The 24,362-nt window shown below is 42.0% G+C and overlaps 2 protein-coding genes across 3 annotated transcripts in view; one reads left to right on the top strand and one right to left on the bottom strand.

The window, feature by feature from the left end:
- Positions 1 to 24,362, bottom strand: part of MGLL (monoglyceride lipase) — a 116,914-nt gene that overhangs the window by 76,917 nt on the left and 15,635 nt on the right. The gene's annotated exons all lie outside the window — the stretch shown is intronic.
- Positions 8,202 to 24,362, top strand: part of KBTBD12 (kelch repeat and BTB domain containing 12) — a 34,976-nt gene continuing 18,815 nt past the window's right edge. The window contains exons 1-4 of the mRNA XM_074914689.1: positions 8,202 to 8,264; positions 9,793 to 10,927; positions 11,851 to 12,121; positions 15,407 to 15,557. Coding sequence (XP_074770790.1) covers positions 9,858 to 10,927; positions 11,851 to 12,121; positions 15,407 to 15,557 — 1,492 coding nt within the window. The 5' untranslated portion in view covers positions 8,202 to 8,264; positions 9,793 to 9,857. The remainder of the gene's footprint in view (positions 8,265 to 9,792; positions 10,928 to 11,850; positions 12,122 to 15,406; positions 15,558 to 24,362) is intronic.

Raw genomic sequence — 24,362 nt, 5'->3', positions numbered from 1 at the left:
CTTCTGTGAAAGCTATAGTATCAGACTGGATATTTTTATTTCTAAGATAAAACTGAACTTTTACTAAGAACAATCTGGAAGTTTAGACAATATATATCTTCATAATCCCGTCTATCAAATTTTCTGACATGAGTAAACTTTAAATACTTTGATTTTTTTTCCTAGTTTTGTTCACAAATTATATGAAATATGCTTTTTAAAATGACATACATCTTAATTTTCCCCCTAAACCCAGCAAATTGCTGTTGATGAACATTCCTGAACAATCCCTCTATGGCTTTGGGAAAAACTCTGTAATAAAACCATCAGACTAAAAATCTAGGTAAGAAAATACATTTCATTTTCAATTTTCTCAGAAGCTATTATGATCAATCAACCAATTAGTACAGCAAATAAATAAATTAATGCCATTTAAAAAAGAACATTCTGAAAACCCCTTAATGTCTTTCTCAACTAAAAAGTATAGGCTCAACATCAATCAATTTTATCACCCTAAATTTTGCTTAATCTTTTTTCCATCTTTGCTTAAACATATGGAGGTATAAACAGTGCGTTATGGACTTCTCTATTCCCCTTTAATTTACAGAGTACGAGATCTGCAGCTGATGTAAATCAGTGCAGCCCCACTATTCTGGACCAATTTAGTGGGTCTGTTTCTGATTTACATCAACAGAAGCAAGATGATAGTCAGGCTTTATGTCTGATTAAAATACAGAGATAATGCTCATATTCGGTCACAAATCCTTATTTTATGTACAACTTCAACTCTTAGTGATCTAGCAAGGACAGGAGAAACAGTTTGGGGAAATTCCTCTCAGCTGTAGAGACAGTGGCCTTGTTTTTGAGAGTGACTTGGGCAGGGTCAGCAGCATCTCCTCTGGCTTGGTCCCCAGAGCTCAGGGGTAGGTGGGAGCCCATCTGACCATCGCCTGCACTGGAACCGCTCCAGCTGCCCAGAAATAACTGTGACACAGAGACGTGCCTGGTTGTGTGCCCATGGCAAGGTCTGTGGGGGGGAAAATAATTCTTTCGGTGGGCCACTGACACGAGCGGTGGCTGTGGCACCCCACAGAGGAGCCCTGAGCTGGCCGGCGCGGGGCAGGCAGCATGCGGGCAGGGGGCAAGGAGAGCAGCACCGGTGCCAGTCGGCCGCGTCCTCATGTGCCCCTGTGCATGACATTAAAGCAGCTCCTTGTCCCAGCCGGGAGCCCAGCGCGAGCTATTTATAACCCTGGCACCTCAGTGCTCACCAGAAGCTCTGTGCTGCTGTCGAGATCTCTCTTTCCCTCTCCCACACACTCTCCCAGACACCTGCCGCTCCCAGCGTCGGAAAGGTACATTTAAATCCTTTCCCCACTCAGAGCAGGAAGGAGGAGGGAGTTTGGCGGTGAGACGGATGGGTGATGTGGAAACGCCAGGGCTGGGCTGCTTTGGGTGGCTGGGTGTGTGGGAAACCCGTGGGCAGGGGTACTTGAATGTGTGTCTTGGGGAACCCTCAAAGGCGCTGGAGAGGGGCCTCCAGACGGCGATGCGGGTCAGCCGCGGGCAGCTACATGGGCAGGAGGCCGGCGGCCCGCTGCTGGCGCCTGCAGTGAAGCCCTCCCGGTTCCTTACGGTGCCTGCTGTCCAGTTCATAAAGGAACTGCGAGAGATCAGTTAGGAAGTTTGGATGGGAACCTCTGAACAGTATCAACCTGGGGGTGTGTGCAGCTCTACGGGGTTTGCCAGAAGCGTGGAAAGAGGATCATCCTGCAGATGCAGACATTTCCGTGGCTGAGGTCTGTGCACGGAGGCAGGCTCTGCATGCTCCACACGCCTGCAAACATCTACACTTGCTTCCAGTGAGGAAGCTCGAGGAAACCCTTGCATCCCCCAAATGGTGTCTGTATGTGCCTGGGACTGGTCTGTACCGTCAAGAGGCTGAACACTTTTAACAAGAGGGTTCAGGGGGGGTTGCAGATTCAGCAGGTACTGAATATGGGCGCAGTGCAGGGGCCAGTTGGGAGGCGGTGCAGTACTGTTGCCATGGGTTGCTATGAACTTTTTTTTCTGTGGGTATGGACAGACCCAGGTATTTGCTTGGTAGTGGCTGAAATTGAAACTAGAGAAATTTATGGGGAAGGCTGGTTCAAGCAGTAACTAATGGAATGCTGACATAAAGTTATAAAGGTTTACAACTTGCAATTTATTTTAATTTCACTGTTGAGTGACAGGGATATTAAAGCTTTTACGTACGAGCATTTGCTCACCAAACGGATACATACTTCAGTTTTATGTAAATACTAGCAATTAGAGTTCACAATCTTTTCCGTTGTAAAAATGCAAATAGACCCCAGTTTGCACTGTTATTAAACTACCTATCTTCTAACTGTGCTACAGTCCAATTTACACTGTATGATGTAATTGTTCCACAAAGTAAGCCTTTCCTATACTTGCCAGTATGTTTAGATAAATGAAAAAAAGAGAAACCTCTAAGACCTTTGCCAGGCTGCTCAAAGAACCACTGAAATACATTTTAGAATACATTTTCCTTCTGCTGGCATCTGTCATTGAATATGTAAAAATCTTGTGCATCCTCCCTCTGTGAATGAGCACTTTGCCATTTCAATTAGTTTTGATATGTAAGAAAAATGATCTGCACATGTGAACTGTAAAAGAAATGGGCTCTGTGTGTATATATTTAGCTTCTATTCTTCTCACGCAATTAATGCACATAATCGGCTCAGACTGGGACTTGTTTATAGGCATTTGTTTGTGAACAGAGCCATCTCCATTTTATACTTAAATCATGGGATCCTTTTGACTGACTTCACTGAGCTTTGAATCAGAGCAAGATTAAGGTCAGGTGAAGGCATATTTGAAAAGATGGTCCACAGGGTCTTTCATTTTCAGCTGCTTTGATTTTTTTCATGAATCTGTAACAGTTTAAAGAAAAAAAATATGCCTGGTATTTGCTGAGATAGGATCAATATTAATCCAATCCCACATCTAGGCCTCTGTCTTGGCAGTAAACGGAGCTCAAACTGTCAAATCTTTCCAGAATCATAAAGTACCCAAAGCCTTTGAAAGGTGATCAAAGCATCTTCAGGTCTCCTTCCAATAGTCAAACATACTCCAAAACAGAGTTTCTGAAGCTTTGCAGACTGCTTAAAACCTCACTGTTAGGTATCTACCTTCTCCTAGCCCAGCCTTGTTAAGTCCCATTTTATTTTTACTTTAAATTAAGAGCAACGAAATGAGATAGAAAGCAAATCAGCTACTGCAGAAAAGGCAGGCCGTGTCTGTAGCAGCCTGAGCAGGGAAGACCAGTCTCTGCTGGCAGCGGGGTGCTTCCAGCCGCAGGGACACAGGGATGCACACTGGGGAACACAACGCTGCCACAGCTGTCTACATCTGTAGTAGCAGCCTGCAGGTCAGCAGCCTGTCTTCCTGCACTGAGAGCCTCCTTTTGCGCCACTTGCAGACTGTAACTGTCTAAGAACGCTCCCAGGAGCATGCCTAGCTCATGGCTACGCATCCCAGCAGGACCTGGCCCATGCCTGGATATCAGGAGACCTCAGACTGCCTTGGCTCAGGCTCCTCAGTATCAGATGGCAGGTGAAAATAAACACGGTGTCACAGGGACTGAGGGAGAAAAATAGGTAAAATTTCTCTCAGAAGGAGTCATACTTCATCTTATCTAGGCCAGTGACATAACTTGATCTGTAGTGTTCGCAGCTTCAAAACCTCAAAATTCCTCCTTCCCTGCCACCAGTAAATCACTTCAGATCACCTGAAATGTACCTGCCACTGGCCTGGCCCCAGGGGATCCATAGGCCTGAGCAAGGGGAGTTCTTCCTCTGGCTTTAATGGGAAGAAGATCACGTCACCTGGGAAACCTTTTAAAACTGCCGAGCAATTTACGGCTGAAGTTTTACCTTTAAAAGTATGCAGCCACTTCAGTTCCTAAATTGCACAGTGAGTTTAAGTAGGACTTGGACATTTCACTTAATTAGATGCCTGGGAAAACATGAAAATCCTAAATATGTAGGTAACTAGCAACTAACAGAATATGGACAACTGCAGGTAACTAGCAACTAAGAGAACATGGACAACTTCAGAGAAGGTGGCCTGGCTGCTAGCAGTTACGGTGATACTTGAGACTCACCCAAACGTGAAATGTGTAACTGTCACAGAGGACCTCTTCTCAGAGACACTTACCTGTATGCCCTCTCAGACCATAGAGACACACATTTCCTAAAAGAATCGGATGTTCTCCCACTTAATGCTCTACCACAAGTTTGTAACTTTTATCTGGACAGCATGGATGAAATTAATTCAAGAAATAATATCTAAGTCAAAGCAAGAAAGTAAGTGTTCCCTCAAACTATGAGTGAGCTTTTCAGCACACATCTCCAGCCACAGACTAGAAATGCCTCCCAGTCTGACCACCAATGCCATTGTTTGAATCTGCTTTTTCAGACAGTTAGGCATCTAATTTATGTGGATTTAGTCTGTTGATTTCATCACAATTTGTTTCCAATGATGTCATGTAGGACCATATCAGTAACTTCACTCAAGGCAAAGTATCTAATTTATCCCCTATTATCCCTGAAAAAATGAAGAAAATTAGATTGGATTAACACAATTTGTTCCTGATAAATAGGTGCAATAGCTGCTTTTATCACCTTATTACCCTCTAAATTCTTATAATTCAATCATGTAATAATGTCTTCAAGCATCATTCCAGGTATCAGAATTAAGAGAATAGTTCCTATTATCCTACAGATATAGGAACATTTATAATTCCCTAGAAGATTTATTTCTATATCTTATTCTTATGATATCTGTTCCTTATAGCAAGATTAGCATTATTATTTGGCCTTCTTGAGCACTGCAGAATCTTTTGCATGGTTTAAAATCTTGATCTTAAATGCCAGCACAGACTTCATAATTAAACCCTGAGATTATAACATTATTATCATCTGGGTACTGATTTCTGCCTCGCTGTGGCTGTCAGCCAAATGTCATAATGCATACAATTAACAGATTTGCTTCTCAGCTTACTGATAACAAAGGAAGCACAAATAATTCATAGGCAGAGGCACCAGTTCTTTGATGTGACTGAACTCTGAGCCTTTCAGCACCTGAAGGGAGGCAGGCTGAAGACAGGGCAGCCTCATTAAGGCAAAGAAGAAAAAAAAAAAAAAAAAAAAAAAAAAAGGCAGAGGAGGAAGAGGAGGATGCAGGAGTTGCCCCCACACCGAGCCTGCTGCCCCACGCTGGGTGCTGTGACCTCTTCTGGGCCGGGTCCCGCAGCTCCCACCCTCCCACTGCAGCGCGGGAAAGCGGAGAGTCCCTGGGACTGCGGGAAAAGACAAGAAAATTCTGTGTCCCAGGCAAAAATACAGACAAAATAACGTCTCCAATTACAAGGTAGCTTTTTTTTTCCCAGAGGTTAAGGGAAATTCCTGATGAGATACTTCCATCTGGTTTACAGTCCTTTTGCACTGGGGCAGTTCAAAGAGGCTGCAGTGTAACTGAGAAATGAGGACAGCATTTATTTATAGTTTGATAGCCTCATAAAAGCTGTAGAGCTGAGCTCACAGCAGTGCGCTTATTTATGTTTTGAACTGCTCATGCAGCACCCTACTGCCTTGCAAAACGTATGCTGTAGCTCCTGCATAAAATTATATATGACTCTTCATAAGGTTCATGACACAAAGGCAAAAAAAGAAGTGAAATTAGACTAACAAAACAGCTGATATAAAAATTAAAGTAGCAGCCAGAATTGGAGGAAAATTAACAGCCTGACTCTGAGATAAAATAACATCAAATGAAGATTTGCACCTGAATCCTTTTTTCACAATAGAAGGAAAAAAATGTCCCAAAACTCTGAATAAGGCAATAACTCTGATTTCAGCTCCTGGTGACATTACAAAGGATTTGAGTCTTGCACAGGAGGTTTTATAATGACAACCCAGCCTCTGGCACAATCTCAGTGTAGTGTCTCACTGCAAATTATATTTGTATCACATTTATCCTTTCTTTTAATATCAATGTACCATCTTTTTTACTCTGTAACCCAGAGGGGAAAGCAAAGCAGCACTGTTTCATTATTACCCTTTAATAGTCTTTCCAGTGATATAAAGGAGAATATTAATATCCTTCCAATGACCTCACCTAAACACTACTAAAAGCCAGGAGGGGAGTGACAAGTTTGTAGCTAAGGCACAGGGATGAATTTTTGAAGTTAATGAAAGGATTTCACCCCTGGGTTTTAATCCTGTTTTTTTTTTTTTTTTTAACCTTTTAGCTTCAGTTTCCTCAGCTGTAGGAAAGTAGACTTACATACAAGTCGACAGCTCGATTTTATTGAGTAAGGTTCAGTCAAGGTGGCTATCAAAGCATGGAAGATGAGGAAGGTGCGTTCTTACAAGGAAAGGCAAATACTGTCTTCTTGAAAGCGTAAAGTAACCAAGCTCTGCCTGTAGCCCTGGCTGGGGAGGCAGCGAGGGGGGTGAAGAGGAGCCTGGGGGGTTGCGGGTGATCCTGACTGCAAGGTGGAGACTGCCTGCACAAGTCAGTCCAAGGACGGGGTGATGACTGGGCATGGCCTGGCTCCAGGAGAGGGGAGCCTGCACCACCTACCCCTGACAGGCCGGAGGCAGCTCTGCTGCTGCTCCTGGGGAGGGGGCCCAGAGGCTGGCTCGGCACCTTTGCGGGCAGTAGAGGAGAGCACCCTGCACTGGGTGCAGACGGGCAGTGCCCTTCATCATCTGGGCAGTGGCGTAGGGCTTCTCCATCAGATAATTCGTGCCTAAAATTGTGCGTAAGTGGCATGAGCTGCGTAGTGCTTCAAGATGCCTATTGCTAATGTCAACGATGAAAGAGAGGAGAAAACGGCTGTGAGCATGTCGTACCAGAAACCCTCATCACTGGGAAATGAACACATAAAGTTCACAAATCTGATGAACGCTGTAACCAAAGACAAAGCGTTCCTCTTAAGAAAGCGAAATTAACAGTGAAAGAAAGCTTAAAGGTGACCAGCAAAGGAAGTGAAATCATAACTCAGTTCTACACATAGCTTCTTCCTGATCTGTGCAAAAGTCTGGGAAAGATGATGATGATTAATCATCTCACTTGTTCTTCACATTAAAAATGCACATTTTGTCCATTATGGAAAAGCTGGAGGATGTGTGAAGCTCTGACATCACAAAAGAGAAAGGAGACAAGTTGATCATTTTGGAGGAAAAACGCTGGTTAATCAGATTGCTAAAAAGGATTGCAGCCTTGTTGGTAGTTATTAACACTTTCATCCAGTTGGAGGGTGAATAACCTGGTTAAAGGCACTACAGCTCATCTGTTTTAAGATATGTGTGCTTATAACACATGACCTTTGAGATACGGTGTGGTTCCTTTATCAAAATGCAATGAAGATCAAATATTACAAGGTAATAAAATAGCAAGAGATGTAAACAATAAACTGGCCACCTAATTATCCTCTGGGCTTAAAAAAAGAACATTTTTTTATCTGATGAAAGGCTTATACTGACTGTACAGACTGCTCCAGATGCAGTTGATGCACGATTGAGACCTACATTTTCTCAAATGCAGTACTTCATTTCAGTGTAGCCAGAAAAAAAATAAAATAAAACATATATATAGATTTTGGAAATACCATTGCTTTATTTTTTGTACTAAACTTACTGCCTTTGATTGATTTTTTAAAGTAGCATGAGAAGAGCTCAGAGCTTGGCCCACATTCAGACTATGAAGTTAATGTTTTGTCTTCCAAATCCATTTTTAAAATCTGGTAATAACCCAGATTCATTTCTCAGATGTATTGCTTCTAGTTCCAGATTTGGAATATGGAAAGAATTGATAAAATCAAGGAAATGCTAGTCTTAAAGCATGCCTAGCTTTTAATTTAGCACTTAAAGTGAGGAATCTATGTAATTTGCTAAACCAGAATGATGACTACTTCCAAAAACAACTGAACAGCCAAAAGAGTAGGTCTGAGTTTGATGATATAGCTGTAGATTTCCTTTTTACCTGGGAAATAACTGTAATATTTTTTAAAAATCCATCTATCTAGAACTGTAGAGAAATCTGATCTGTTTGTGAAAAGACCTTTGGGTGGATTTCAAAGAATTTCATATACTCTTATTTTATGTTGATACATATTTCTTTAATGAAACCAGACAACTCTTTGTACTTCCAGGATTTGAGAAAAACAGTTCAATCTGTTGTACAAGACCCTGCTCCTGCAAATATTTAAGCTGGTGAGGAATGTTACTAATTTGAATAGTCTCATAAAGCAAATCATAGCATGTTTACAATGTGTTTGAACTTGGCTCTACCTCAGCCTTAGGACTTGTTTGTGTATTGGTGATTCATGACACGAATCCTTAATGCATTTCCACAGCAGAACTGTCTCACTACCACATTAGAGACAAAAAGTGTGTTAAGGACTGGCATCCCCCAAGTGATGGGTAAACATCATTCTCCCATTGACAGCTCTACCACTGTACCTCACATTCTGCAGCTTGCTGATTTGAAAGCCTGAGAGGTTCACTAAAGGCCCCCCCAAAACCAGAAATAGGACCATGAAGGTCCTTCTGTTTTCCCCATAAATAAGACTAGAGTGAGTATGTGAATAATTACAATTTAATTAAAAATCCCATCTGAGGTTACAGTAAATGGAACCAAAACTCTGTGAATCTGCAGCACCTAAGCATCCTGCTGAGAAGTGGGAGGACAGTTTGAAAGCAGGTCCCTATTTACTAATCCTTTATTTATCCCAAAGCAAACCAGTAGCAACTCTATAGTAACCAGTGACCTACACTTTGGTGTGGAAGAGTACAGAATCTGGCCAATCAGACCAAGGTGCTTCCTGGCAGTTCTGCCACCACACTGCAGGGGTGGAAGCTGTCTCTGCCTACAACACTCTGTCGGCTCTCTCAGCCCGAAGCCTGGGGAGAAACCTGCTGGTGAAGCTGGGCACGATGAGGCAGAGTCAAATTCACTGGTGGAGTAATGAGGCGGCAGCTTCCTAACTGCTTTGCACAGGGCATTTGAATTAAAACTGTTGTGCAAACTGGCAGCCAAGTCTGGTGGCAAGGCAGGGTATTAAACATCCACACATCCCCTTATGGCTCTGTAAAATGCCAGTGAGCTGGGTTTATTTCCCACCTGCTTTGCAGCGGTGTAGATCACTATAAAAACTAATGAGAGAAGCAAGTCTAATGTTTTTTCCACTTATTTAGTCTTGTAAAATCCTTTTCGGAAGTCTGCTTAGGCATAACTCCTCGTCTGAGAGGAGCTGTGAGCACTGAAAGGCACTACTCCATCGTAGCTGGCTAACATATGGAGCTGCTGAAAATACAAGGTACTCTGGGCATCCAAGCAAGGACTAATGTCCTTCAGGTGTATGTGAGAGACAAAACTTGAATAGCCAAGGGACTAAGGGCCTGACCGAGAGTTTATTAAAGTCAGTGGAAATCTGTCCCTTGATTTTAGTAGGCTCTGGATGAGAATCAGGGAAAGGAGAGAGAAGGCAGCTGGAAAAGACTGTCTGTAATTTTCTTTAAATAATCACAAAACTCAGGGGGAGATTACTGAATATTGAAGATCACTTGAAGTGTTGATTTTTATTTTGTCTCAGTGATCTTGAGCCTGAGACCTCACTGTAATTTTACATACTTTTTATGCATTACTGATTTATATAACGCCCTGTAGGATTACTATCTTTGGATATTAATTGGCCTAATAAATTGTTCTTATTGGACTATGTCATGCTTCTCCCTTTAGAAACATTCCTGATGAAGACCTTGAATTCTGAGGAGATTTAAAAACAAGAAGTTTGGAGACCAACCATGGATCATAAGCCTGAAGAGAGAAGAAAGCAGAGGCATAGCTTGACTTTATTGGAACAAGTAAAGAGAATGAAAGAATCAACAGAGATAATTGACGTCGTCCTAGTTGCGGAAGGTGAGAAATTCCCCTGCCATAAGGTAGTGCTGGCTGCCTTCAGTCCCTACTTCAAAGCCATGTTTACCTGTGGCCTGGTTGAATGCACGCAAAGAGAAGTGGTACTGTATGACATCTCCGCAGAGAGCGTGTCGGTCATACTCAATTACATGTACAGTGCAGAACTGCACCTCACTAATCAGAATGTGCAGACTGTTGCGCTTGCTGCGTACTTCACGCAGATGGAAGATGTTTGCAGTATGTGTCAGAAGTACATGATGGACCATATGGATGCTTCCAACTGTGTGGGCATCTACTACTTTGCAAACCATATTGGGGCAGAAGATTTATGTGATCAAGCGAGGAAATACTTATACCAGCATTTTGCTGAGGTGAGCTTACAGGAAGAAATATTAGAGATTGAATTCCAGCAGCTGTTGACTCTCATAAAATCAGATGATCTGAATATTTCCAGGGAGGAGACCATTTTGGACCTTGTCATTAGATGGGTCAAGCACAGCAGAAAGTCACGTGTAGATCACCTTATTGAGCTCCTGAAGCAAGTGAGACTGGTACTTGTCAGCCCTTCCTTTCTTGTGGAAGCCCGGAAGAGGAACACAATGATTCTGTGCAACTCAGAATGCAATGATATGTTTGAGGAAGCACTGAAAACCATCAGACTATCCATCCACCCTTCTCTCAGCCTGCGATACGGCATGGAGACTACTGATCTCTTACTCTGCATCGGCAACAATTCTCTTGGCATTAGGTCAAGACATGGTAGCTATGCAGATGCCAGTTTTTGTTACGCTCCTGTGACAAAAAAGACTTACTTCATTTCATCTCCAAAGTATGGAGAGGGTTTAGGATGCGTTTGCACTGGTGTCGTCACTGAGAAAAATGATATTATTGTGGCAGGCGAGGCAAGCGCCACCAAAATGTCTAGACAAAAGACCAGGAACATCGAAATTTATAGGTGTGTACCCTCGGTCAGAAAATCCCTAATTATTCAAAAATTTTAAATCCAAATAATTTTTCGGGAGAAAAAAAAAAAAAAGACCATGAGATAAAGCACTCTTTCCTTAAAAGTTTTCCCAAAGATTTTGATTAATCAATTTGTCACGATTTATCTTCATAACACTGAATTATATACATGCAACCAAATCCTGATGCCTTTTCTCCTGAAAGAAGGAGGATTTACTCTAGCGGCATCTCTGTGTAAATGAGCTCGATTGGATCCTACATCAATGTGTGTGGATTTTATATTCTCCTTACTCAAATCTCAACATTTTCCTTGGATACTCTTTCCTAGGTCATTAGCAGGGGGAAATGAGTCAAGTGAATGACTCAAGGAATCCAGTAAGACAGAGAAAACACTTCTCTGTTATGTTTAGGATGGTACTTCAGAGATTCAAGGGTAACAATTGATAGTTTTCTGGTTTTACTCATGTCTTTTTCAGATGCGCCCATTTTAAAGAAACCCAGACATTTTCTGGATTAAAGTTGAAATTAGAAAATGGTAGCAGCATTTTCAAATACAGATGCTTAAACTTAAGGGAGCAAATCCATATTGTGACAGATGCAGTGGCCTTATTTTCAGCAGTGTTGAGCTCTCGCTCTTCCCACTAACTTCAGTGGAAACTGTGAGCAGCACATACAGAAATAAGGGACTTCTTACCTTAGTTAGGGTCAAATATCTTTGAAAGGATGCCTAGGATTCCTCATACTAAAAATGCTTGATCTTGCAAATATTGGGCTCAACTTTATAACTTCCCTGTGCAGGAGAAAGCTCCTCTTGTCACTGTGCCATTCTCTGAATAAACATGGCTGATGAAGGGGGTAATAAGCTGATGGGACCTCAGGGAACCAGGGCATTTACAACTTTGGATTTTCCTACAGATACCACCCACGAGGAAACCAGTTTTGGCACAGCCTGTGCACCACTCAGCTCCGTGAACTCTATGCATTGGGCACTATCCATAACGATCTCTATGTGATAGGAGGGCAGATGAAAGTGAAAAATCAGTTTCTGGTCACGAACTGTGTGGAGAGGTATTCCATGGAGCAAGGCACCTGGAGAAGCACGGCGCCTCTTCCAGTGCCATTAGCCTGCCATGTGGCAGTGACGGTGAAGAATAAGCTCTACGTGCTGGGAGGCTGGACACCACAGGTTAAGAAATGTGCCAGTTGCTTTGTTTTGTTCGTTTACTAACAAGCAGAGCTGTGCTTGGTTTATACGATGTGTAATTTTGTGGAGATTCTTGCATAGGAATAGTACATCAGTGATAATAGAAGAAAAAATTGCTCACATTCTTCTGATTAAACATCTTTCAGAGGAAAGTCAAACACAGTGAAGAGGAGTAATATCCATCTTGTGCCATCCTCACTGTAAATACCAACTTCAGGAAGTGCAGCTATTTCACAGAGATGTGCACAGTGAGAGAGAGATTAAATACATCTCCCGTGTCAACGTGAGCTCCTTTTGAAATAGCTACTGGGTTAAACACCTTATTTGTGTAAAAAAACCTAGAAATAACTAGGATGATATTTAGTACATATTTGGCACTTCTTTTGTTATGACAGGCTGTGAAAAATGGATTAGTTTCAGCCTTTCCTTATACACCATCCTCTTTATTTTTCTAGGTATCAGTAAATAAAGGTATTTAAATCATACAAGGGCCCTTTACTGAGCCCTGCTTTGAAAAGCATGTGGAGAGGTAAATTTCAGGGATAGTTTTATACCTGAAATTTAAAGTTCACCTCAATTTCTCAGGAAACTTTCTTGATTAACTAAAGTTCATTTATTTGATTTTCATTATAATATATTTTAAATGAAAAGCCAAAGCGTTCTCTGGAAAACAGACTCTTTCAATTGGTCCATTAATTTGTTTCAGTTGCATTGCTTGGCCATGTGAAGTTTTAATGGGAATTTTCAGCAGGGCCACAGATGCCGTATTCAGTAGGACCGGGACTGGACAGAACTATGCTACAAGGAGGATGGATCTCAGGAACAGTGCTTGCTCTCTCCAGTTCCTCCCAGAGTGAAAAATCTTTTTTAGAGTGTAGCCCATTCTTATTTACTGCTCAGCGCAGTTTAAATTTGAGCATTCAACATAAAGCCCCACATTTACTTGACAATGAGGTAGAGCATCTGTAATCCTTACTGCTGACAGCAATCTGTTCAGACTGTCATCACATCTCATTGGTTTGTGTTCTCTTGAAATAAATTACTGTTTAAAGTATTTAAAAGTGAGATGCATTCAGCAAACAAGATTTCCACCTCTGGATATTTTAAGTGCAGGATTACCCAAAGGAGACAACAGAAAGATCAGACAGTATTTCTGGTACTGAAACAACTGAGCAAGGATACCTCACTATTTAAAGAATTAAAATATGAAAGCACTTAATGTAGGAACAATCTGTCTGGGAAAAAACTTGAAGATATGTTGTATCACAAAGACAGATGCTGAAATCAGACAACCAGCTTTGTCTTTCTTAATAGTTATCCAGAACAGATTGTAAGGGGAGAAGTAGTTTAGAAGCACAAGTCAGGAATATTGAGCCAAGAATAGTTTTTTTAAAAAATGCAGGCACCTCAAAACCACCTGCAACGGATACCTGCTCACCAGTACTGCCAGTAACAACACATGGGAGTCTGAGTTTATATGTACATAGGCTTGAGATGAGCAGATTATCAATAATTGATAAAACCCATAGCTTTGTAAGATTAGGGCGTACCAGAACAGGTCAGAGCAAATCAGCTAAAGCTCTCAAAAAAGTGCTTGAAGACCAGCGCTGCAGAGTGATGAATTCGTCTGGTACTATATATCTCCCACACTCACCTGTCAGATGCAGTGATTATATATGTGGGGCTACCACTGCTGCACTGGGAAAGCAAATTAGTTCGTCAAGCCAGGAGTTGTCCCTGTGCTCAAGCAGCACTGAATGTTCTGTCAATCCTGAACAAACACTAACAACGCCGCATTGATAGAGTGCTGTAAACGCATGTGTCCATTACAGGACAGAGATAAATACATGTTCCCTTCCCACTCAGGCTTTGCAATTGAAACAAGACAAGACAAAGTCAAGCCCGGACATAAAATGACAGCTTAGGAGGGCAAGGGCTTGACACGGCAGCATTGCTCCAGCTCAGCATTGGTCTGGCCTCACTGATGCCAGTGGAGTTAAAAACCCAAGCGACTCCAGCCTTGGTAACTGGGGACTCGTAAAATGGAAGAAAGCCTTTGGTGAGGCTGAGAGGAAGGTTTCAGACCCTCGAGACAGAGAGAAGGGCTGCTTAATGTTATGTTCCCTGCACATAAAGAGCACAGGGTGCACTTTGAGGTGAACGTTACCACAAAAATGAGGTGGGATGTGAATTTACAGCATGTCAGATGGTGCCTGCTCCTAAGTATATGCTTACTCTGTGTTGAAAATACCCAGCTTACCCCTCTTTCAGCGAACAAATTGGTGTTTCACACTTACCATGGAGAAAGAGCATGCCCCTGGGCACTTACAGGGAGTAACCAAGGGGCTATATATTTACTTTCTAGTTTGCCTTCTCCTATCTTGTCCGTGACATTAGTATTGGAAAGGTCTTTTGGGGAAGAAAAATAACAAGCAAAGCAAGAACACATATAAGAACATCACAAGCAAGCAAAGTAGTTCTCTCTTTCTCACTCTCTCTATGTGAAACCTTTCATCCCGAAATATTTCAGGATCCTCCCCCCACAGCCTACTGCTTACATTCAAGGGTGTTGTACCCAGAAAACATAATCTGAGTTCCCTGCATCATACGAGACAGGCACAGAAAGGGGAAGAAGATTAGAGAGAACAAGAGGAGTAGGAGTGAGTATAAAAAGAGTATTATGGCAGCAAAGATACAGCGGGGGTTAGGAGCTTTTTATGAAAGCTATTGAAGGGGAAGTTACAGCAGTTGAACAACATTACTTGGTTAGGCTGACTAAATAAACGTGCAAATGACTTGAGAATAAGTTATGTGTATATACAGATGTGAGAAAGGCCAGCAAAGTACCTCACTGAGACTCACAGTACAGTCTGAGTAGCAGTGGGAATAGATTTCAACCTTTAGCAGGAAAAAAAAAAGTGTCAGATAGAATGGTTTTCCCTCTATTATTATTAGGACTCTACAGCAGCCTTGTGAAAGAGGTACATTCTGCCAGAGCAGGGGCCTTGAATGTATTGTTATTACCCAAATCCTCAGCTTTATCGCTGCAGAATATAGACGCCCTCTTATTCATTTGCCTTCTGCAGTGTATCCCAGCCACAAGTGATGGGTGCTGTGAAACCCTAGTGAGTATGAATCACTTTGCAGCTATAATTGATGTGTTTATGTTATTTATCTGCTGAGCTGTCTGCTGTGATTAATTGCATGCAGGCGTGTGCAGAGGGCTCCAAATGTTGTATTATTATATGGCTGTCATATTTCATACAGATGGATCTGCCTGACGATGAGCCGGATCGATTAAGTAACAGAACGTTTCGGTACGACCCGGGCCAAGACAAATGGACAGAAGGCACGCCGATGAAGTACTCCAAATACCGCTTCAGCACAGCCGTAGTCAACAGCGAGATTTATGTCTTGGGTAAGAGGAAACAGATTTTTAACAGATAGTACCATGCCTTTTTCTTCTTTCCAGCAATTTGCCTCTGTGAAGTGAAATATCTCACCCTTTGCTATGTACGTAGGAGAAAGTATGTTGGATTAAGAGGATAGTGTGTCTCTAGAGTTATTTTTTTGTCGCATCATTTCTTCCTTCCTTATGTAGATTAAATTAAGTAAATGTTTAGTGTTCTGAATTAATGTAACAAAGATACTTTGCTATTTAAACTACCTTTCTTTGGAGTATCAGTGTGCACTATAAATAATAATGAACTTTAAAAAGTGGGTAGAGAAGCCTTGTTAGCACCATTTCACAGGTGAGCAGTAAAAAGCTAAGGAACATACCCAGCATGATGAAGGAATGCCATAGGGAAAAAAAAAATAATTTGGATCTCCCAGTCAAAACCAACATTATTTGTGGATTCTGATAAAATTCCATGAATCATTCTCTTCCTCCCACCTCAATGCAGTGTCTTTTTTTGAAAGTCTAAATCTTTCATTTTTTCATTTTTTTACTGAATCTTTTCAGGTTTTTGTTTCAAAACAGTATTTTGACCCAAAGTTTTAAGACTTGTGTGAAAGAAAAGAGTCTTTTGTCCCAAAATGATCCCCATCCATATCCCCAGTTCCACGGTCCATCCATAACATAACTCTTTTCCCAAAGACCATCCTTCACAGCCCCATCCCAAACACTGTTGAAGCCAACAGAAAGAACATCACCTGTTCTACGCTAGCAAACACCTCAGAAGGTGGCAAGCAAGGAATTTTTCTGCAAAGACAATGAAGATGTAAGGCAGGGAAAGGCAGATGGAGAAGAAAGGCATTGCAGGCATTGGAAATGATATGGGGAAAAAGTTGAAAGGGGCACATTGGAAGCAGAATTGGAGCCAGAGGGGTGTAAGTGATGGAGAAGATTATAGAGAGGTGTATGACTGGAAAGTTCTTGAAGAAGTGGGAAAACAGTCAATTAATCCACAGGTGAGCTGTGAGTTACTTATGCCCTCCTATGCTCCGGTGGGCAGCATCAGAGATGAAGAAGGCAGCAATCACATCAGTACCTCAGGACCTTTCAACCCCTTCTGCTTCAAACTACTCCTGCTTACAAGCTTCTCAAAGTGAACACAATAAATACGGTCTTAGCAACTTAATACACCTCCTGTAAAAGGGATGTTCTGGTTTTGTCTGGGTTGCTATATACCATGGATAAAGGAGAGTTTGCTCCTGGCATGTAATACAGGAATCGTTTTGCAGGGGGTGTATCTAAGAAAGGTATCTTTGCCGTTGAAGAGGGAAATGGCTTTAACACTGCATTTGTCTTCTTTTAGTGAAACTTCTTTCTCTTAAGTGGCTTGAGACTGGCCCATAGGCACAATCAGGAGAAAAGGTGAAAGAAGCCCGTAAGAATAAGAGAGTTTTGCCAACAGAAAATCAGTTCATTATTGTCAAAGGTTAGTGATAGAGAATGTCAGTATGCTGTTAAATAACGAGAGTGTTGTCTGCCCAGGCTCAAAGGTGCTTCAAAAATGTGGAAACTCCATTCTTTGTAAAAGGTTAAATATATATAATTATTTATACTGACACTGATGCTGTAATGGGGCAGCAGAAGCAGCAGTAATAGTTGAGAAGAGAAAGGCTGTATTCATGTGCTTCAGTAAGAAGTGCTCTGAGATCAAGACCACGAATGTTGTGATGACACAAGAGAGTCAGGGAGAAAAAAAAAGGAGCTGCCTTGGGATGCATGTGATAAAACAAACTGACAGTCTTCTTCACAGCAAGCCTGACACTGAGAGAAGGAAAAGGAGTTGCTAATAAGGAAAACTGTATCCCTTTTCTTCCCTCAAAATCTCACAAAGCAAGAAGCATATCTGAATGATTACAGTAGTGAAATGTACAGTTTGAACACAAAACACAGTATTCAATCTGAAAAGTGCCTGTTTAAATGGTGTTGAGGAAAGTTCATGGTCTCACAGCCCTTCACAAGCATTTTGCTATCATAATGAAATAAACAGCTAATTTTATTATGTATAGCTGCAAGTGCTGCAGTATTCAGGGAGCTGAATATTGACTTGAATTCTTTCTTACATGCTAGCCCGTACCAATAATTTATTTTGGTGAGAAAATCTTTGCTAACAATCAGATCAGTGCATGGGCCAGAACGGGCTCTTGTTCTGTCTCCATCACTCTGGTGGTTCACACACCTTCCCATGGGCAGTCCTTATTCCAGCAGTCCTAAGGGAACCAACGCATTTAATCCTGAGATTAACAATTTGCTGCACTGGACCCTTCACTCTTGCCACTAAATGTAACTAAATGTACATAAAGGTGGTCTTTGTTCTCAGTTTCGACAGTGTAAATCTGGGGTAATTTCACTGTAATGAACAAACTTTCTTGTGATTTATACCAAAGGTAACTAAGCTCACACGCTACTCCAGGGAGCAGATTTTGGAGAAAGATTGTGGTATTTTTTACTGTTTGTTTCTGCAGCAAGCGTAGACACAAACGAGTTACCATCAGGTAGCATGAATATCAATTGCAGGGAAGACATTTTGACCTAGGTCTGGGCTTTTTTCACAAACTCCTGATTGCCTATTTTCACAAACCTTGAGAGGACTTTAACATCCATAAATCTGTAAAATTTGGTTGAAACTGGCCAATAAGTGCAAAAGCCTGGAGAGGCAGACAAAATCATGTAAATGCAGATACAGAACACAGATGTAGTGAGGGTAATTGCATAAGTCTTGTTTCCTTAGGAAATCAAATAATATTAGAACTAATTTTTTAATTGAAAGACAAACTTGACACTGAGCCAAAAATTATATGACAACAAAATTCTACCTTTGGATATGCTGGTTTAAATCAACCTTTAACAGCATGGGTGAAATACAGATTTAGCTGTTAAAATTGAGAAGACAATGTGCTTGGTAATTGTTAACCATCATGATCTGAAAACTCTGTGGAAGAGATGAAAGGATTTTCCAAGACCTCTCAAAATGATGAAGCAATTTCCAAATGATTCTGTTTGGAAACAGTGATACAGTGACTGATACTGGCATCTTATTCTGCTGATATCACACATGGCCTCATCTCCAGCTGTAAACTCACATTCGCCAACTGTAATTAAAACTTCACACAGAAAAGCTACATTCCACGGTTTATTCGTGGTGACAAGTCCTTGTTACCTGGCGAGTTCTAAGGCTGTTGGGCTGTGAGGTGGGTCCAGTTTTCCTTTGGGAACAATTGTAATGGTAACCCCAGCCAAGCGAACGGGCAATTCATGGCATTGAAAGAAAGGCAGTGAAAGCCTTCTGAATCTGGCTGGTGTGGTGCTCGATCATGCAGATGACATTCAGGAGAGACTGGGAATGGAAGGAACAGAGGTTGATAGTGACAGATCAAAGAATAGCAACTGCCACGAGGATGGTAAAACCACTGCAGGCTCTTCAAAGCTGTGGATTCCTCGGACATCACCCTGCTTCATAAGGAATGTTGAGCACTCTGGGAGTCTGGAAAGATGCTGTCAGGGGTGCAAAAAGACATTCTGAAGAGGATCACAGCTTGTCGGTTCTCCTCATGTTGTGATCTCAGAGACGTTTATGCTCAGGCATAATGACTCGGGTTTTGTGCTACAGATGAGAGAGAGACTTGTGTGGAGTCTCTGCCATTGCCATTTATAGCCCTCCTCACTCCAGATGGGAGTTCCACACGGTGAAGTGTGTGCGCCCAGAACCTGAACATCTAACGGGCTCCCATGGAGCCCCGGTCGTGGGGCACTCAGGGAAGGGGCAATTCAGAACCGTGCTCCACCGCACTGCTTGGATCCCCGCAAGCATCACCCGCTTTGCATATCACACTTGTTCCTTACGTGGTGCCCTGTCTCCGTGGGCCTCCTGCACCCAGCTGAGAAGATCCACTGGGGGCTGCTGGGGGCAGATGAAGGAGAGGGAGGGAAGCAAGGTGGAAACAGGTAAATGCAAGGTATCTTCTGTATGCCACAAGGACCAAGCCCTGCTTCCCAGAAATAAAAACATGAAATAAAGAAATATACAGCTCTAGCTGGGTACATAAAGTAGTGTTGCAGAGAGATGAGAGTTCTTTCAAGCAACTCTTGAAAACTAACTCCTTAAATGAAGTAAGTTTGTCAGCCCTTTCAGGCAGGATCTCTGTCTTCCTGTACAGCTCATGCCGGTGTCAGCACATTCAGGATTAGGTGGGACTCTAGAGCATAAGTGGAATAACACTGCACTAAAAGCTGATCTTTTCTAACATCTCTGATGCACAAATGCAATTTCTATCATAAATATGAAGCAAAAACATAGATGGGGCACTATCTTTGAATAAGATGCTGTAGCAGTCTAATTTTTGCCCTCATCCATGTAGGTGTAAATCTGTAGTAAGTAGTCTGCTGATCTAGTTGTGTTGTGGCAGACCCATTTTGTTCTAACCCCCACCAGAATCTGACGCTTAGCCTTTGAAGTGTTAATTTCTGAAAAGTCCTATTGGCACAGAACAAAGCGTACATAGTCACTGTCCAAAACCTCTTCCCAGCCTAATTGCCAGCTCCAGTGTGTAAAACCCTAATGACTTAAATGGAATTATTCTAGAGTCACACTGATGGAAGGAAAATGAGAAATAGATTAGAGTTTTTGGTCTGAGTAATAGCATTGTTCAGGAACCTGTACCATGTGTCTTAATCAGCAATTCAGCAATGTAATTGTCTGTTTGTTGTGTAATGTTCCTAGAGAATCTTATGCTATTTATACAGTGTACATAATCCTCCAGCATTTCCTAAGGCTCACAGTCCATTCTCCTATTCATCTCATTTGACTGGTCTCAGCTCTTTCTCTCCATATTTTCCCAGGAACATAACTATATTCGTTGGAAAGCCCAAGAAAGAGCAGTATTGTGTTCTTAATGATAGAAGCAATTGAGACACTTCTGGAAGAAAACCAGATGGGAGGGCTCTATTTAAGGTCATGCATTTTAATCTCTTGCTTAAAAAAATATCCTTTCCAGCTAAGTCTCTGAAAACTCATTACAGCCAACAGACAAATTAGGAAAAGTTATCCAAATGAATCTGTTTGAATGCCATATTCATTAGCTTATGTTAAAACACATTCAGTAGAACTACTGTCTCTGCAACACAGGTCACTGGTAAAAAACATATCACCATGACAGCTTTAACCATGTGTTGCTTTTATGTTACATAATTCCTGCTTTATAAATAAGAGCATATAGAAGGACTTAAATGAGAAATCCCTAGCAGGAAAGACTTAAGAATCAGAGAATTTTTGTTTCTCCCCCTTAGCCTGGCATCCCACCTCTTACAACTTGTTTTTTCCCCCTGAGCGCTTCCTGAGAGCTTCTTTTAAAAGTTTTAAGCAGTTAAATGAGGTTCAATTAAATACTGAATATCTCAATCATAAAATACTTATTTGAATATGTATTTTGGGGTCTCTCTGGAAAGGAAAGCTTGTGTAGGAGGGGCTGGAAGGAGACATTTTAGCTTTCAGTCTTCAGTATTAACTGTGCATTTGAATAACACCTTCTTCTAAAATAAACATGTCTATTTATAAATATGCTTTCAACTTCTGACAAGTAGCAGCTTATGGGCTTGATTCTGCACTGTTATACCTGTGCAACAGCCTCTGGAGTGCCTGTGTGCAGTGAGGAATAAAAAAGGCAAAAATCTGGTCTGATAGACAGGATCAGAAATGCTCCCTCTACTTACTTAAGGATTATCAAAGGAAATGAGAGCAAGGTCTTAGGGGAGAAGGCAGTGGAACAGCAGCGTTGACCATGTTTAGGAAGACAGTCACCTGTTTTTTCAGCCCTGCTTCTAATCAGCGTTTTGCCCTCATGTCTTCTACAAGCTGCATTACCTCATCTGCTGTGCTCTGTGTTAGAAAAGAATGACAGTGCTTCTCCGTTTCATCTTTGGAAGTGCCCACCAGAGCTAGCTTTATTGCTCCCTTATTTCTCTGAGAAACCAGCTATGCAGCCTGCTTTGCAGAGAGTGAGAGAGCAACCTAAGTGTTGAGATGCTCAGCCTGAGTGCTGTTAAAGAGTAATGAAGGGAAATGTTACGTAAGAGATTAGTGCTATTAAATCCATGGTGCATTCAAAGACCAATTTAATAGTGAATTATTTTACGGGAGGTAAAAGTTAGATTTCACTTGCTTGTTGGAGAATTACTCCCTTTTTTTCACCCTTTTCCCAGGTTCCTCTGATAAAAATTCAAAGGGTCATTAGTAAGAATACATGTTGCTCAGTATTGTGATCTGAAGACTTAATTACATGATAAAGAATTACAGTTTCAGGGCCCTGAGGGCACTAATAGGTCTTGATCATCCTGAGCAGCATCACCTGGGGCCTCCACCCACACCTGCTGCACACAGGTCCAGGAGCAAGGTTTAAATGCAGGCCCAGGGGCATTAGCTGCTCTTTGTTATCTTGCCTTTGCCTGATGACTGCTGGTAGGGCCCTCTGCAATCAGCGGCCTCTGGTTCTGTGCCCTGATGGTAAGTTCATTATCTGGGTCATGTTCCCTTTGGGAGTAGCTCTGCTCTTGTTGGTCCCTGATATACTGCCCTGGCTGAAAGACCATAGCTTACATCTAATTTCAGCTGTCTGTTAGTGGGAGAACCAAGTTAAATGGTGTAAAGTCTGATATTCAGATGTCACCATTACCCTGTGCCTCTCAGAGGAGTACACAAGCTGCTTTCAGTCCTATCTGGACCACCTACTGCTTTGTAGGTGTCATTTTGGTCAGCCAGCCTATCTGTGCAATGAAAAATCCAGACTTGGATGTGGGGGGAAAAAATTGTCCACGATGGATTCAGCTGTTTGGCAGATTTAACTGTATAAGAGCTTGGTGTGGATGAGACTTGGAAGTGCAACTGTTCTGCACCAGTGTCTGCTTTTACAAGTATCAGCGATGTGAGTGAAGTCACTGGGTATGTGTAGGTAGAAATGCTCCCTATGTCTTCATAGAATCATAGATGACCAGGTTGGAAGGGACCTCAAGCATAATCTGGCAAAAGCACGATCTAGACAAGATGGCCCAGTGCCCTTGTCCAGCTGAATCTTAAAGTTGTCCATCACTTCCTTGGGGAGGTTATTCCAGTGGTTGATTGTTCTCACTGTAAGAAATCTCCTAAAACTCAACTACGCATCAGTCTCACTTCTATAGATACATGTAGATATATTTAAGGCACTTCTTTCCTTTGTACCCACTGAACTAATTATGACCAGTGACTCTTTACCACTTCACTGCCATTACAGATGTTTCCCCTCAAGTGCTGGAAGGGTGTTCTGTTATTAGAGCCGATGTGGCTCAAATTGCATTCAGTCTTCTCACATGAGCATGGAGTAAGGGGGAGGCACTTGACCTCAGCCAAAGCAATATGTTTTGCCTTTAGCCCGCTTTGAGCAGCATGTGGGTATAGCAAGGCACAGAACTATCTCATTGAAATTCTGAAGACGTGGTAATCGCATCACCTACCCTGCTTTGCCTTCTTGCATCAAAGGCTTGTCTTCTCTATCCTGATTTCTTAATAAAGATCCTGTATTGTATTTATATATTTATTTTACTAATGGAGCTTCATGTTAAATTTAAAGTCCATTAGAACCACTGCTTAGAGAGTGCCCTTGAAAGTATATTTGATTGCAGAATCATCCAAGCGTGATATGGAAAGCTCTCAAGCATTAATGGGTTTGGGAACACAAAGGTGGCTTCACTCACTTCAGTGGCAACTGAAATATCTCCTAGGGAAAGCGCATAATGTAAAAAGCCTAACGTGTTGAAAGGGTGTATCTGGTGGGGGTGGGGGGAAGGCTGAGTTCTGGGATTAAATCCTCTTGTGCGTGAATGTGAAAATGACAGAAATGTTCAAAACTCCCAGTGAGAAATCCAACTCCCCCTGCACAAAGGACATATAATTGGGCTTTCTGCGGAGAGCTAAGCCAGGTGGTGTTGAATTCGCCTGCTCTGTGATGAGACAGGTGAGTGTGGCTTCGTGAAGGACCCTCCCCAGCACCCATTGCAGACCGTGGGCATGGAAACAGCAATTGGTGCCCTTTGCACACCTGCTGGGGCTCCCAGGAGGCTGTGACCACAGCACGTGTGTTTTAAGGAGCCCATCTACAGATCTGGGTGGTTTAAGGTACAATCGCAAGAACAGATCCATGCGCTGCTGGCGGGTCACTCGGCACAAGAGCCTCTCCCAAATGATCTAAACCTCTTTGCTCCTTACTGCGCTCTGCCTTGGTCTCTTAAAGGTTACCCCCACTTTATGTAGAGGCTCCTGCAGGAGTGGAGAATGAACCCAGTTGTTCAGCTGCTCTACCCAAAGAACATGAAAGAAAGACAATCTTCATGGTCTTAACTGTAATTCTCTAAGTCTCCACTTGCACTCCTAATAGTTTCATAAATCTGAATGAAGAAGGCAGTGGGACGGGATGATCTGGAGTTATAAGTGATTGAGCACAAAGCAGCCTGAATTGTTTGGCACAGCAAGTTTCTTTTTTTCTGCCAATTTGGAGTCTTGTGTTGTATATACATTGTAGATGATGGATAGCCTGGTTAACATGAGATGCCTCCACTCAGATGCAGACATGAATTGATTTAAATTTGAGATTTTTTTTTTTGCTGATTTGTGTATTCGATTCTTTGGAAAGAGGCCTGAGACATCAGCCTCCATAGAGGGGGAGAAAAAAAGTATTGTCTCACAGGAGTATTTCTCAACTACTGCATCTGGGAACACAGCAAAGCAGAGCTGGTAGATTCTAA

This window comes from Athene noctua, chromosome 10, assembly GCF_965140245.1.
Source record: "Athene noctua chromosome 10, bAthNoc1.hap1.1, whole genome shotgun sequence".
Classification (NCBI taxonomy): domain Eukaryota; kingdom Metazoa; phylum Chordata; class Aves; order Strigiformes; family Strigidae; genus Athene; species Athene noctua.
Note: the sequence above shows the minus strand (reverse complement) of the source record. Positions and strands in the feature narration are given on the sequence as shown.